This window comes from Cyphomyrmex costatus, unplaced genomic scaffold, assembly GCF_001594065.2.
Source record: "Cyphomyrmex costatus isolate MS0001 unplaced genomic scaffold, Ccosl1.0 scaffold158, whole genome shotgun sequence".
NCBI classification, from domain to species: domain Eukaryota; kingdom Metazoa; phylum Arthropoda; class Insecta; order Hymenoptera; family Formicidae; genus Cyphomyrmex; species Cyphomyrmex costatus.
In genome coordinates, this window is record NW_017275587.1 from 472,683 (window position 1) to 486,591 (window position 13,909).

At 34.9% G+C, this 13,909-nt stretch overlaps 2 protein-coding genes across 2 annotated transcripts; one reads left to right on the forward strand and one right to left on the reverse strand.

Moving 5' to 3' along the window:
• The first annotated feature begins 3,900 nt into the window (after positions 1 to 3,900).
• SMC6 (Structural maintenance of chromosomes 6) lies at positions 3,901 to 10,641 on the forward strand. The gene is made up of 19 exons (XM_018536742.1): positions 3,901 to 4,311; positions 5,030 to 5,222; positions 5,311 to 5,463; positions 5,539 to 5,783; positions 5,848 to 5,967; positions 6,039 to 6,169; positions 6,397 to 6,597; positions 6,673 to 6,869; positions 6,956 to 7,102; positions 7,178 to 7,362; positions 7,673 to 7,983; positions 8,093 to 8,312; positions 8,397 to 8,567; positions 9,236 to 9,423; positions 9,536 to 9,701; positions 9,786 to 9,899; positions 9,994 to 10,188; positions 10,266 to 10,399; positions 10,562 to 10,641. The coding sequence occupies exons 1-19, from the start codon at positions 4,204 to 4,206 to the stop codon at positions 10,596 to 10,598; spliced, it is 3,216 nt and encodes a 1,071-aa protein (XP_018392244.1). The 5' UTR covers positions 3,901 to 4,203; the 3' UTR covers positions 10,599 to 10,641.
• A 1,581-nt stretch (positions 10,642 to 12,222) lies between these two features.
• Positions 12,223 to 13,400, reverse strand: CPR1 (cuticular protein 1). The gene is made up of 2 exons (XM_018536743.1): positions 13,350 to 13,400; positions 12,223 to 12,812 (listed from the first exon to the last, which is right to left on the reverse strand). Exons 1-2 carry the CDS (start codon positions 13,359 to 13,361, stop codon positions 12,288 to 12,290), a joined length of 537 nt encoding a protein of 178 aa, XP_018392245.1. The 5' UTR covers positions 13,362 to 13,400; the 3' UTR covers positions 12,223 to 12,287.
• Between the last annotated feature and the right edge of the window lie 509 nt (positions 13,401 to 13,909).

Here is a 13,909-nt window from a genome sequence, read left to right on the forward strand (position 1 = left end):
TGCGCCACATATCGCACGTGAGTCCAAAAAGAATGATGCACATATTCCATAATCTGTTATACATTTTTTTACTGTTTTCTACATCATTCACAAAAAAATTGAAAGATAATTTGACTTGTCCTGTTCCACTCGTAAAGTAAAATAAAGTCGGTATAAATTAAATTCCAAAAAAAAATTCTTTAATAATTTAAATTAAACGCCAAAGAGGCGGAAGGAAGAAGGGGAGTTGATTTCGTGTCTTGAAACGAGGCGAAAATTATAAAAGTGAGCGAAATTATTAGAATATTCCATAATCAACACTGTAACCTTAAAAATTTGCTCATTTTTGAAACTCGTTTCAAAATACCGAATCGACCCTGAGTTTATTTGTGCGACAGCACGGGGCCGCGATGAAAACAAATACGGCACTGCGCGGTAGCGTAGATTTCCAGAACGCCGAGTGGAGTTGATGAGCGCGGAGTGAGAGTGAGTGAAAGCAGCGGCGAGTGAGACATACATACATACGTCACTTTTGAAGTGAATCTGTATGTGCGATGCGCACGCGCGTTCATCCGTTCATCGTTTTCTCCGCGCTCGACTGGAATGTTGGAACGCGGTTGCAATGACGCGGTGTAACAGGTGGTTCGACAGGTGCTACTACGTTACACATATCCGACCCCAACAAGAACGACTGTAAAGCAAAGCCTCTACAATAAATCTCCCCTTTAGTAATTACTGAATTATTCAATCTCTATTGTTGAATTGGAGAATACTTGAACTCTAAACTTCAATTAACTTTGTACTAATACAATATATTTCATTAATATGAAATTAAATAGAGAATATAAAATATTAAATGTAGAATTATTAATTATTAATTTTTTTTTTAATAAAGAGAATAATTAATTTTTTATTTTTTAATAAAAATGTATATTTTTCATGCAAAAACGGATTAGATCAGAAATAATGAATTCTTACAACTACAACCATTTACAACTACGCTTACGCAGAATATAGAATGAGTTTTAAAATTGTAGAATGTGGGCTTAACATTCGTGCAATCATTTCATCCTTATCGTTTATCAAATGTTAAATAAAGACAAACGATGCTCGTGAGCATTATGATCTTTAAATGGAACGCACAACTCATGGGTATTAAAATCTATAGTATATGTAACAAGAACTATAGATGTTCAGTACTTGTGGTAAATAATGGAATACAGCTTGGATCTTTTGAGGATCGATTCTATATCTTGAAATGAGGTAAAAATTACAAAAGAACAAATTTCGAGGAGAAAATCACTCATAAAATAGATGTATATACTACGGACTTTAAGACTTCACCAGAATTCATCGAATGTTGCCGAACTTCATCAGACTTCGAGGAATTTATGATTTTATTATTTATTAGACTTCGCCAGACTTTATCAGATTTAAGGCTGGTATTCATAGTTGATTCTTATATTAAAGAGGCGAAAACCAACGAACATGTTAGGAGTTGCGTAAGCTTGTTGGTTACTACGTCACATTTTACCACGCGTAAGCGTTTCCGCGCGTCCAGTGTGCAGAAGCCATAAGACTATCTTAGGTCTTAATAAGATATCATTAACCAATCAGAGGCCAATTGATAGTCAATTCTTATATATTTATGATTGTCTTAAGTGCAATTTTCAAATATTATGAACCAACCAGAAGAATTGCATTAGCACTTTAAGACGGTCTTTAAATAAAAATGAACTATGAATATCACCCTTTAAGAATTTAACGGATTTATAACGTATTCGATTTCTACCCAATTTCACCAATGTAAGATTAACTTTAATCTTAGTTCAATTTATTCTTTTACCTTTTTCTAATTTTTTAGGATTAGAAAAAACAGCATGCTAAACAGTAAACTAATAGCGTTTTCGATTAAGGGTTGGATTATACTAGCCGTAATCTATTAACTTATGGCGTAATCTGTAAAAATTGACCAATCACAGTTGAATGAGAGGGGAATAATCGATTATAATTGGTCAATTTTTACAGATTATGGCATAAGTTAACAGATTACGGCCAGTATAATCCAACCCTAACTGACTCGACCCGACTCCGTTAATAAAAAACGCTATATAAGATTAAAATCGATCTACATTGATGGCAATGGGTGTTAGATCGGAATCAGATTACGCATTAAAGATTGAGATTGAAGATTGAAAGATTGAAATTTGGCCAATCAAAATAATAAAAGCTAAAATTCTTTTATTCTCATTGGTCAAATTTCAATTCTCAATCTCACTTCATTCCGTAGTCTGATTCCGGCCTTATTAGGCTCTCCGCACAATGGAGGATATATTAGAAATAAGAATAAATATTAAGATTTCAACCTATCAGATGCCAGTTACACCGGAATATACGGTTTCTGATAAATTCAAATCTTAGTGGGTGCATCCATGGAGTCAATTGTGTATCTTAAAATAAAATGAAAATTACAAAGGTGAACAAATTTTTACTAAAATATTAATAATTTAATTGGTCAATATCTAGTGAATTTGCTCACTTTTGTAATTTTTATTTCATTTCGAGATACACAATCGACCTCCTGAAGCACGATCGCTCACTGAACGCTCTGTTTGGTTTATATTTTTAGATGTAATGGAATATGTCAATCAGATAAAAAAGCTCACTGAGCGCTCAATGAGCGGTCGTGCTTCTGGATGCACCCAATGAGTGGTCATATTTCTGGATGCATCCAATATTTATTCCTGCCCTAATATTTGTTCTTTTGTGCATAGGCCTTTAGACTACGCACAATGAAGGAATAGGAATATAGGAACAGAGAATAAAAATTTCAAATTATAGTAACGATGCATGTCGTATCGATCTCTTGTTCTTTTCCTTCTTCAAGATATAAATCTCTGGTCCTGTTAGATTTCCTTACTGATACGTCTTACGGCCTTACGTTTTTCTATGTGTTTCTGGCTTTACGTAGGACGTAACAGTCCTCGTGGACGAGATGTGCGTTACGTTTCACGTATGATGCATCAATTGCCTTTGCTTAACATTTGACGAGCAACAAAGATAAACGATGAATTATGCGTATCATGCAAGAAACGGAACACATTCGAGGTAAACTTGACTAGTCATATTCAAGATATCTCCAACCACCTCCAACCTTCCACAGAGATGACCTGCGCAACGATATCGACAATTGTCGGTAGGCGTGTAAAAATAGTTACAGAATATTCCACAGAAAGTGGATGGGTGGGGATGGGGAACCTGAAACAAAAGAGAAGAGGACTATGCCAAATATCGACCTGCTATTTGTTTGTAGAAGCGAGAGCCATTAAGTAAAGAAGTAAAGAAACGATGCATCGTGGAATACACAATTTCTGATGGGTTGAAATTCTTGTTCTCACTTCTGTTCCTATTCTCTGTTATTCCTTCATTGTATGCAGCCATTACTAACTCAACCTGACTCCGAATCAATAGTCTAATAGTCTGTTCTGTATACCTGCAAAAGAAGAGCTAAACCCTTCAAGAAATGCAGTTAAAAAGAACAAACTATTGACTCGGAATCGAGTCAAAAGTTAATAAATCGAATACGCTAGTCTAACAGATTTGTACACACATACGTATGTACACCGTAATTCAAGAGTGCGATTACACCCTCGACGAAATTTAACCAGGTACTAACCTGGTATTTACCGGGTACTAATAATAAAATTATAAATATTCCAGTAAATTTGTTTACTTTTGTTATTTTCACTTTTTAATTGTTTCAAGATGACTCAATCCACTGGCTCCACTTCCACCAATTTTACGACGGATTCATAAAGTGGAGTTAGCGGAGTCGACCAATCAGCGCGCGGGTCACTGCGAGACGCGTTTAGGAATGTCGAGTTAAGCTAGTCAAGGACATCGTTATAGAAGGAAGAAGGGGAAAGTGGAGAACAATCTACAACGGTCTGGCGGGAACGAACAGGAACGAACAGGAACTTGCTAAGCGAATAGGAGTGGTGCTCACATGGGTTTCGATTATTTCTGTGTTCGGCGTGAGAGATTACAGACGGAGTATACAAATCTCTTATTCGCTTGACAAACTCCAACGATTAAGAGATCGACTAGATCGACGGCGGAATCTTGCAACGTATTTCGATAGAGGTGTCACGGAGATTGGATTTGAACGGCGCGATTGCGGTCGCTCTTTGTTTAAATGCACCATCGATTCATATTACGAGAAGCATGGAAAACGACGCGAGGACTCGAAGAAGAAAAACGGCAGAAAAGTTGGACGAGCACCAGGCCAAACGTTCCAAACGTATCGAGGATGATGCAGTGCAGAATGAGGAGGTACGTACCTTGCATGCTAGTCGATAACTGATTTTTTTCATTCAATAATAAGTTGGCACACAAATGTAATTCTATTCGGATATACAATGAATAACAAAGGGTGCTGTCCATTTGATGATGTAAGTCAACCCATAAATTCTATCTTTATTATTCATCGAATGCTAAGAAGGATAGAACAACATTTATGTCGATTGTCTCTTAAAAAGAAGCATCCAAAGACAGATTGATATGTGTGTCTATTTATGTCTACTAAATAGGAAGCACCAAACAATTTTTCAAATAATCAAAAAGTCCCGAACAATTATAAAATCAATTAGACATTCAATTTTGAAACACTAATTAAATTTTATTTAAAACAATTTTTGAGTAGATTATTTTTAAGGTCATAAAATCTTAGATTCATACTGGATGTTTTCCATTTGATGACACAAGCAGACACAAGCCTTATTTTATTTTTGTTATTCACTGATTGTCAAGAAAGGTAAAATAATCTTTGTATCGAATTGTGTTACTAAATAGAAAGTATTCAACAATTGTTCTAGTTTTTTAGTTGAAAACCATAAAATCAATCATCACCTTGTATTAAACTTGTGATTTTAATATAAATGAACCAATCTCAGTTTTATTCAGGATTATTATAACATATATCTTAAATATATTTAACAGGGTTTTTAAAATATATATTTTAAATACATTTAATATATCATGTTTGTTATAGTGTACGGCTGGAAAGGTGAAAAAGATTCGTGTTAATAACTTTATGTGCCACGATGCACTAGAAATAACATTAAACGAGAATGTTAACTTTATCGTGGGACGTAACGGCAGTGGCAAAAGTGCCATATTGACTGCATTGACTGTCGGACTTGGTGCTAGGGCAAATGTTACGAGTAGAGGAACCTCTGTTAAAGGTTATTATATACAATTTGTTTTTTTTTTATATTGCATATACATATTGTAGAATAACTTAATAATATATTGTTTGTTATGACAATTTAGAGTTTATAAAAAAAGGCAGAAATTCTGCTACTGTTGAGATAACTTTAGTAAATAAAGGAGACACTGCCTACAAGCCAGATATTTACGGTGATACGATTATAGTTTTACGTACCATTGGAACTACCTCATCATATAAGATTAAAAATTGGAGAGGTACTTGGAAATTGAAATATAAGTTTATTTTAAATCTCCAAGAAGTATGTACTTACAGAAATTTATTATTTGCAGGAGAAATTATTTCTACAAAACGAGACGAATTGGACAATATTATAACAATGATGAATATACAAATTGATAATCCAATATCTGTGTTGAATCAGGATGTTTCAAGAACATTTTTAGTTACCTCTAAGCCTGAAGAAAAGTATACTCTGTTCATGAAAGCTACTTTATTAGATTCTATTGAAAATAATTATATGGAGGCTCTTAATATATGTGAAGAAGAATATGATAAATTAAAGCAATATAATGAGGTATGTATGCTAAATTAATTTATCTTATTGTGGACAAGTATTCTAATTTCTTATTATGTGTCAGACTTTGTATCACGAAAAGAAACAAATACAAAAATTGGAGGAAAGCATACGTAGATTAGAGGAAATGGACGAATCACGAGCAGAATTATCTAATCTCGAAATGGAACTTCATTGGGCTACAGTGAGTATCAGTTTAAAGAAAATAGAAATTGATAAATAATTTTTTAAATAAAAGTTTTATTATTTATTTAGGCGATTGTGGAAGAAACCAAACTTAATAAAGCACAGGAAACTTTAAAGATGTACGAAGATAAATTAAAAGAGCTTCAAAATATGGAATTGTCTACAGAAGCAAAAGACCAAGAAATTGATGAAAATATCGAGTAAGAATCAATTTACAAATAAAAAAATTATGTAAAATGAAATTAATATATTATAATTTACTTTTAATAGGATCTATTATTAATTGATAAATTTTAACATTTATTGTATATGTTATTTATTGCAAAAAATGAATTATCTTATATCTTATCTTGTGTCTTTATTTTATAGAGAAGATAAAACATAAGTTATAAATGTTATCTTACATCGTGTGTTTATTACTTTATAGAAAAATAAAGGAAAAAATTCGGGAAGCAGAACGGGAAGTAATAGATAGCACCGAAGCTTATGATGGTGCAAAACAGAAACATAAGGTTGCTAATGAGGCGTATTTAAATAAACAGCGCGAATGGCGTTCTGTAACAAGCAAAATAAAACGGTATGAAGAGGATGCTAATTTGGTGAAGAAGGAAATTCAAAAGCTTGAAAGGTAAGAATATATTTCTGAATAATATTTTGTTTTTATGTTCTTTTTTAAGTTTATATGTTAAATATGTCTTTATAGTTGCAATAATGAAGAATATAACAAGAAAAAAGAAATGAAAGAGCACCTATCAAAGTTGGAGGAAAAATTGGATGAACTTGAAGCATCATTACGCACTAAGCAAACTGGATTGATGCATTTAGAGGCCGATAAAATGCGACTTCAGCAAGAAGTGACATACGCCAAAAATGAAATGGACAATTTCGATAGGCATATACGTAAATTATATCAAATTAGTAGTAATATTAATAACTCCCATAATTAGAGTATATAAAAAAAATTATTTTATTTTATGAAATTAAAGAAAAGATCAGAAAGGACTTAAATGCTGTTGAGCAACAATCCGATAATGCATTAAGTGTATTTGGACGAAACATGCCGCGCCTGTTGAAGAGAATCGAGGAGGAATATCAGAAAAAACGATTCAAGGAAAAACCACGTGGTCCTATTGGTATGTAAAATTATGTCGAAATTAATTAACTATTGTATAAAGTTAGTTATTTTATTAAATTACGTGATTAAATAGGTGCTTTCATAAAATTGAAGGATGCCGCTTGGGCCCCGGCTATAGAAAATTTTCTAGGTTTTGGCACCCTTAGCTCGTTCTGTGTTGATAATAGTCAGGATGCCAAATTGTTGAACAGTATTATGAAAGAAATTTTCTATCATGAGAGTACTCTCCCAATAATATGTAGCAAATTCTTTAATCAGGTGAGAGAACATAATCTTTATTATTTTAAAATTAAAGTATTTATTGGAAGAATAATAGAAATAAATACTGTATATAAATATTTAATATTTCCACTAACTTCTTAAATAAGAAAAGCAAGCAAGCATAATTAATAATGTCTTTTTAACTTAGATAATGTGCATAACTAAGATTGCATCAATGTTATTTTAAATTTAAGAGGTTTAAATCTCTTCTTTTTTGTCTCTCTTGGTTTTAGAAAAAAAAAGTTTTAAACATCTTAAAGTCAAATTAACATTAAAGTTTTAAACTTTAAATCTTTTAAATTTTTAGATACATGATGTTAGACGTCATTGTACATATTCACCACAGTATTCCAATCTCTTGGAAGCAATGGTTATAGAAGATCCTGTCGTAGCTAATTCTTTGATTGATCAACGTGAAATTGAATGCATACTTCTTATACCAACAAATGAAGAAGCTTGCGTGATAATGTCAGATGCGACAAAAGTGCCACAAAATTGCAAAAGAGCGTTTACTCTTCATGGTGACACATTCTTTCCTGACCCAAATTATAGAACTTACGGTGGAAACTGTGGGACACGTGCTAAGTATCTTCAAGTTTCTACCATGGAAGCAATGCAGTAAGTGCTACAAACTTAATTTGGAACAGTAAACTCTGTTCGATAATTTTATATTATACAAAAGAAAATTTAATGCAATTATTAATAATTCTATTAATTTCTCATTTAGAACGCTAAAAGAAGAACTTCAGGTAGCGGAAAACAAAAAGCAGGAAGCTATCGTAGCATGTAATGCTATACGTGAAAAACTAAATCGTACTAATTCCGAATTAACTAACGTAAACACAATGGTCCGCAAGTTAAGATCCGCGCAAAGTGAATGTACTAATTCAATTAATGAATTAAAAGATAAAATTGAGACGATTGAAGGCACTTCTGTTGATGTTTTCGTGAGTAATTAAAAATATTTTGTAATAGTACTATTTTTATTTTCCAGAATAATATAGTTACATTGTTTAATTTATTATTAATAGCGGCACGAAGCTGCTGAAATAGAAAAGAAGATTGCGCTTGAAAGTGCCGCGGGAAAACTTTTAGCGGAGAATGTGCAAGAACTTCAAAAGAACGTTGAGTCTCTTGATATGGAAGTTAAGCGTTGCAGGGACTTGAGGCATAATTTACACACAGTTGTTGATCCTCTTAAAGTATGTTTATTCGTTAGTTTAATAATTAATATCTATTAATATAGAATATAATAGGTAATATTTTATATATCTTTATATAAGGAGAGGGGACATTTCAGATTAGAGTTGCGTTGCAAGACCGAAAATCTTTCGGTGCGCAATATTTGGGGAGGGGGGTACATTTCACATATATTTCTTACTTTGGATAAATATATTGCGAAGAATATCACTACGTCGACTCGCCATCAGAGATCTATCGATATTCGCAAATTCTCGTAAGTGCTGAGACACGCGTATATCTCTTTATATAGAATTTAATAACTTACCAAGGCATATAAGGTAGACTTCCACTACAATGCCTTAAGCCTTGTGTCCACGATGCTAGAAATCGGTCCGAGATCTCGGATGAAGAAAGAATTAACAAATCACATTTGAACAATTTGGTCACATGACCAATGTAATTGGTCAATTTTTCCTTCATCCGAGATCTCGGACCGATTTCTAGTATCGTGGACACAAGACTTTACTGATAAGTCCAGTAGTGGAAACCGGGACGAAACGCAAAAAATTACGTGATATTCTTTGCAATATATATTGTAATATTAGAATAAATTATTATTAGATTTAGAATTTTTATTGAAATTTGACTCTTATTCGCCCTGTTTAACGTATTAATTATCTTTATATAGGACCAAATAAGGGAATTGACACGAGAGAAGGAAAGGCATCGGTACGAGTGTCAACGTTCTACTCGAAAATTACAGGATACTCGTCAAGCTATACAATGCGCAACGGGGGAATTCGAAATACAAGAGAGAGCTACAAAGAAAGCGGTTTCCGTTGCTACTGAAAAATGTGCTAGAATAAATACTACCAGGTTGATATTATATATTGATGTGATGTTATGTGTGCATTCCAAATTATTTCATAATTCTTAATTTTTATTTATACTTTATTTACCTTACATTTTGATATTTTATTTTTTACAGGTCGATAAACCAAATCAAAACTGTATTGACTGATTTAAAAGATAAAATTCGCGAAATAGAAAATCAGTTTGGCTGTGTGAATGAATTACGGATACAATTGTCACAAAAACAGCAAAAGTATGGAGTAAACATTGAGTTTGCTTCTAAATTAAAGAAAAGTTATGAAGTAAGTAAATTATCCATGTAATTTTTACTGACCATTAATTATTCAAGAGAATAGGTACTTACAACACATTTATATGCTTTGCAGAAACATATCGAACGAGTTAAACATCGACAGAAAATGTTTCTCCAATTGAGGGATATGTATAGTGTTTATGTGCAAAAATCTTTCACTGATATGCTCTCTTTAAGACAATACAAGGTATATAGAAATATTGATATAGTTATATAGAAATATTTTTTAATTCTATTAATTTTTTTATTTACAAATGATTTTTCTACTTTCTTTTTACCAGGGCACTGTAGTGATCGATCACGTAAACAAAGTACTTGATTTGCATGTTTGTGCACGAGATGATAAAAAATCTGGTAACGACACCAGATCGCTCTCGGGAGGCGAACGATCTTACTCGACCGTCGCGTTTATCTTGGCTCTATGGGATTGTGTTCAGTTACCTTTTTACTTTCTCGATGAATTCGATGTATTCATGGTAAGTTATTCATACGTATATATCTTGAATTTGTCTTGTTAAAAAAAATAACCGTCTATATGTGCGTTTGTTTATAGGACAAAGTAAACCGACGGGTGATAATGGATATTCTTTTGGATCACACTAAATCACATCCACAGAGTCAATTTGCTTTCCTTACACCTCTAGATACATCGCACATTCTTGCCGATGATTATGTAACAATTCATCAGTAAGTAAAAGTTTTTATCGAGAAAATATAAATATTTTGTCTGTTTCAAATAATAGTTTTATTTTTAAATATCATAAAAGTTTATAATATTGCCAAATAAATTTAATAATTTCAAAAACATTGCGTTGGAATGGTTTGAATGTATATTTCTTTTTTTTCTAGATTACAGCCACCAGAGAGAAGAGGCTTGAGTCAATAAATTTTCATTTTTTTTTTAGTGTTTCAATGTTATTACACGTTTACCTGATATAAAAAAATTTTAATTTTAGCGTAGGTGTATAAAACTTGTTTTCTAAAAATAAGTGAAAATAATTTATTTGTTTTGTGTTGAAAGAGAGAAACTCTCAAACTTGGTTTAAGAGTGAAAGGATTAAAAGTAAAATTTGTAATTTACTTTGTATGCTTTTCATAAGACAGAAGAAATTATTCAGAATATATGTTTGTATACGCACGATATAAGTATTCTTTACATAACTCAAATTCATAGCTTATTAAAGCTGTTACAACACTTAGTTTAGGAACAAGAGTTTGCAAATTATAAAGTGCCTTCAATCGTACCGTATAGTAGATATACAAATGTTCTTTTTTGATAATAAATTCTTATGAAAACAACTGTTTTGATAATCCGTTTTTACAAGTTTGCTTCCTTTTCAAGCTTCCACATCTCCTTCTAGATATGACGTAATTATGTTATATCCACATAAACAAACTATAGAAATTCGCAAGAGACTTCTCTTCAGAATTTTTCTCGTTGCCAAAACAGGCTGGATATCCAGATCAGCCAGAGAGGACTGGGGTACGCACGAAACGTTGTACGTTGCGGGCCACGCCAGACCGGTAAGTAGATCAAGGTTCGCACGGCATTGTGCGAATCTGGTCCGGCCACGGTTCCCGGCTATAACGCAACACGCCTTTACGCATTACGCGCGTATTACATGCGATGCGCGTGAGTCGACTGGCCGGTGCGTGTGTCGGGCCGGCTGGGGACGAGGCGTGGTAACCGACGTTATGTAATCCGTATGCTGGCACTTCGTCGGAGAAAGTGCTCAGCGAGCGCTCGTGAATCGGTAATGCGGTAATGTCACGGAAAGGCGAGATAACACCGGTGAGTCCGCGGCAGGTAGTACCTGACCTAATTTCACTAATTGGGCCTGGTCGAATTCGATGCGGTTCCTCGACAACTTTCGATCCGTGCGATTCTTTTTTTACCCCTTTTAGCAAATTGGACAACGTATTACGTTACATTATTACGCGATTACTCGCGTTTGTAAATTTGAGTGCACATGTCTCTCGAATTATGTAATTTTATGCAATATCGCTCGTGAAAACAGCATCGATTCTCATTTGAAATTGCCGAATAATACAATTTTTACTTGTCAGTTCGATGGATGCACGTGACTAATTTTTAATAAAAAGGAAAATAGGCATTGCATCACTTTGTGTTGTCAGTAGTTTTAAGCAGATTGAGATCTTAATAATAGTGACAATCAGGAAAAAACAGTAACTACAAATGAAAAATGATTCTGTGAGAAAATCATGATTATTACACATTCAAAACACAATTATTCCAAGTCTTATTCTAAATGATTGAAAAATATACACACACGCATCGAGAAAAAGATAGCTGAAGATGTTTCTTCAGTCATCTACCAGCATGAGAAAATGAATTCTAGAATTCTATATATATTAAAAAAGGGCTCTTTCTAATAATAAACGCAGCTGCTATATCCCGCAATTTAAATCGGATTTTTTTCTAGGTTCCCACTTGATTAACGAAAAAATACATTGCAGATAGAGGCGAAGATAATTTCGTAAAACTTATATACTTGCTACAAGAACTGATATTTATTCGGTAAGTATCATTCCTAAGTAGTGATCAGGTCACAGTTCAGTGGAGGTAGGCAGCGGGGGCGGCGTAGGAGATGGCCTTGGCGATCGGCGAGGCGTAGGCGATGGGTGCATGAGCAATGGGGGTGGCGATCTTCGCAATCGGGGAGGCGTAGGCCAGAGGGGCATGAGCCACAGGGGTGGCGATCTTGGCGATCGGGGCGGCGTAAGCGAGGGGTGCAGGGGCGACGGCCTTGACGGCAACGGCGGCGGGTTCTTTGCGGACTACGGCGTTGAATCCATTGACTGGGTCGGCGGCGTAGTCGACGATGCGCCTGGTGCCATCGGCTTCCAAGAGGGAGTAGCTACCCTGGACGAGGTCGCCATCGCGGGTCTCCTGCTGGCTCTTGTCATCACCAGTCAGGCTGTCGTGCACGTCGTATGCGTAACTGTACTGTGGGTGCGGGTCGTAGTCGGCGTCAACGGTCTTGGCGACAACCGCGGGAGCCGCAGCGTAGGCCAGAGGGGCACCAGGCGCGATAACACCGGCGTTGGCGGCGGCGATCAGGGCGGCGAAAGCGAGGAACTGCGGAAAAAACGTAATAAATAAATCGAATAAAATATTGTAAAATATAATATGGGTGTACATAGAATTGGGCGAAAATACAGAACTGTACAGAAATATAAAATATATATAGATAGATATATAAAAAAGATATACAGAATTGATATAGCAAATTGCACAATGAAAAAAATATATAAACTAATGTAAGTTAAGCAAACTCAGTCAAAATCATGAAAGATTTTACGAGTAAACTTATAGCGTAAAATTAAGCAGGTGCGAAATTTATTTAGGAAAATGTTAAACGTGCTATTTTCGAGTGGTCCCGCAAATATCGTTAATATTGTTTTATTTTTTTCATGTCGATTAATGATGTTATGAGAAATACTATGTTATGAGCGCACCGTTATTATTTTCAAATTGTAATTACGGAGAACCCAACCAGAAACCGATGAACTTTGCGTTGCGAAGAAGTTCACCGACTTATCGTGGATCGACCGATAGTACTTTCCCGGTGCAGTTTGAACTTATGTCAAGAAGGACTAAAAAAGGATGTAATACCTTGAAGGCCATGGCTGCTGTGTTGATCAGTAGTTTGCTCGATCTTGCAAGTCTGATGCGAATGATACCAACGGAAGATGGTTTTCGGCTTTTATACCACTCTGCTCAGAGCCCTGGAGGCCCACACAACATCACATCACATTACCGCCATCACACACACACACACATATCAAGTTGTACCCGCTCACTGATGTAACTGGGTGACGGTATCTTCGACGGCTACCTGATTCGCGGTCGCGAAGAGCGCAAAATTGAGCAAGAAATCGGACCACGCCCAATGAGAGCGCGACGAGCTGGGATCGAATCGGGCCCCTGCTCTCGCATCTTGAAGGACCAACGAACACCGGTCGTCGTCGTCGGGGACTAGGCCACGTCCTTGCCACGAGTTACCTGCTGGTCCTCCTCCGCTCAACCCGCCTGTTTCAGAGGGTTATTACAGAGCATTTATTCTTTTACTCTTTATTTCCCTCCAAACTTCTCTCTTCTACCTTTTCTCCTTCTTACGTCTGATGGTCTTTGTGAATCTGATGAGTTTTGTTAGTAAATTACGAAAATCCATA

Bases quoted from the DNA above. Each gene is read 5' to 3' on its own strand.
- SMC6 (XM_018536742.1), top strand. From the start codon at position 4,204: ATGGAAAACGACGCGAGGACTCGAAGAAGAAAAACGGCAGAAAAGTTG. The intron at 5,464-5,538 runs GTACTTGGAAAT...TATTATTTGCAG, and splicing joins TAAGATTAAAAATTGGAGAG to GAGAAATTATTTCTACAAAA. The intron at 5,784-5,847 runs GTATGTATGCTA...ATTATGTGTCAG, and splicing joins AATTAAAGCAATATAATGAG to ACTTTGTATCACGAAAAGAA.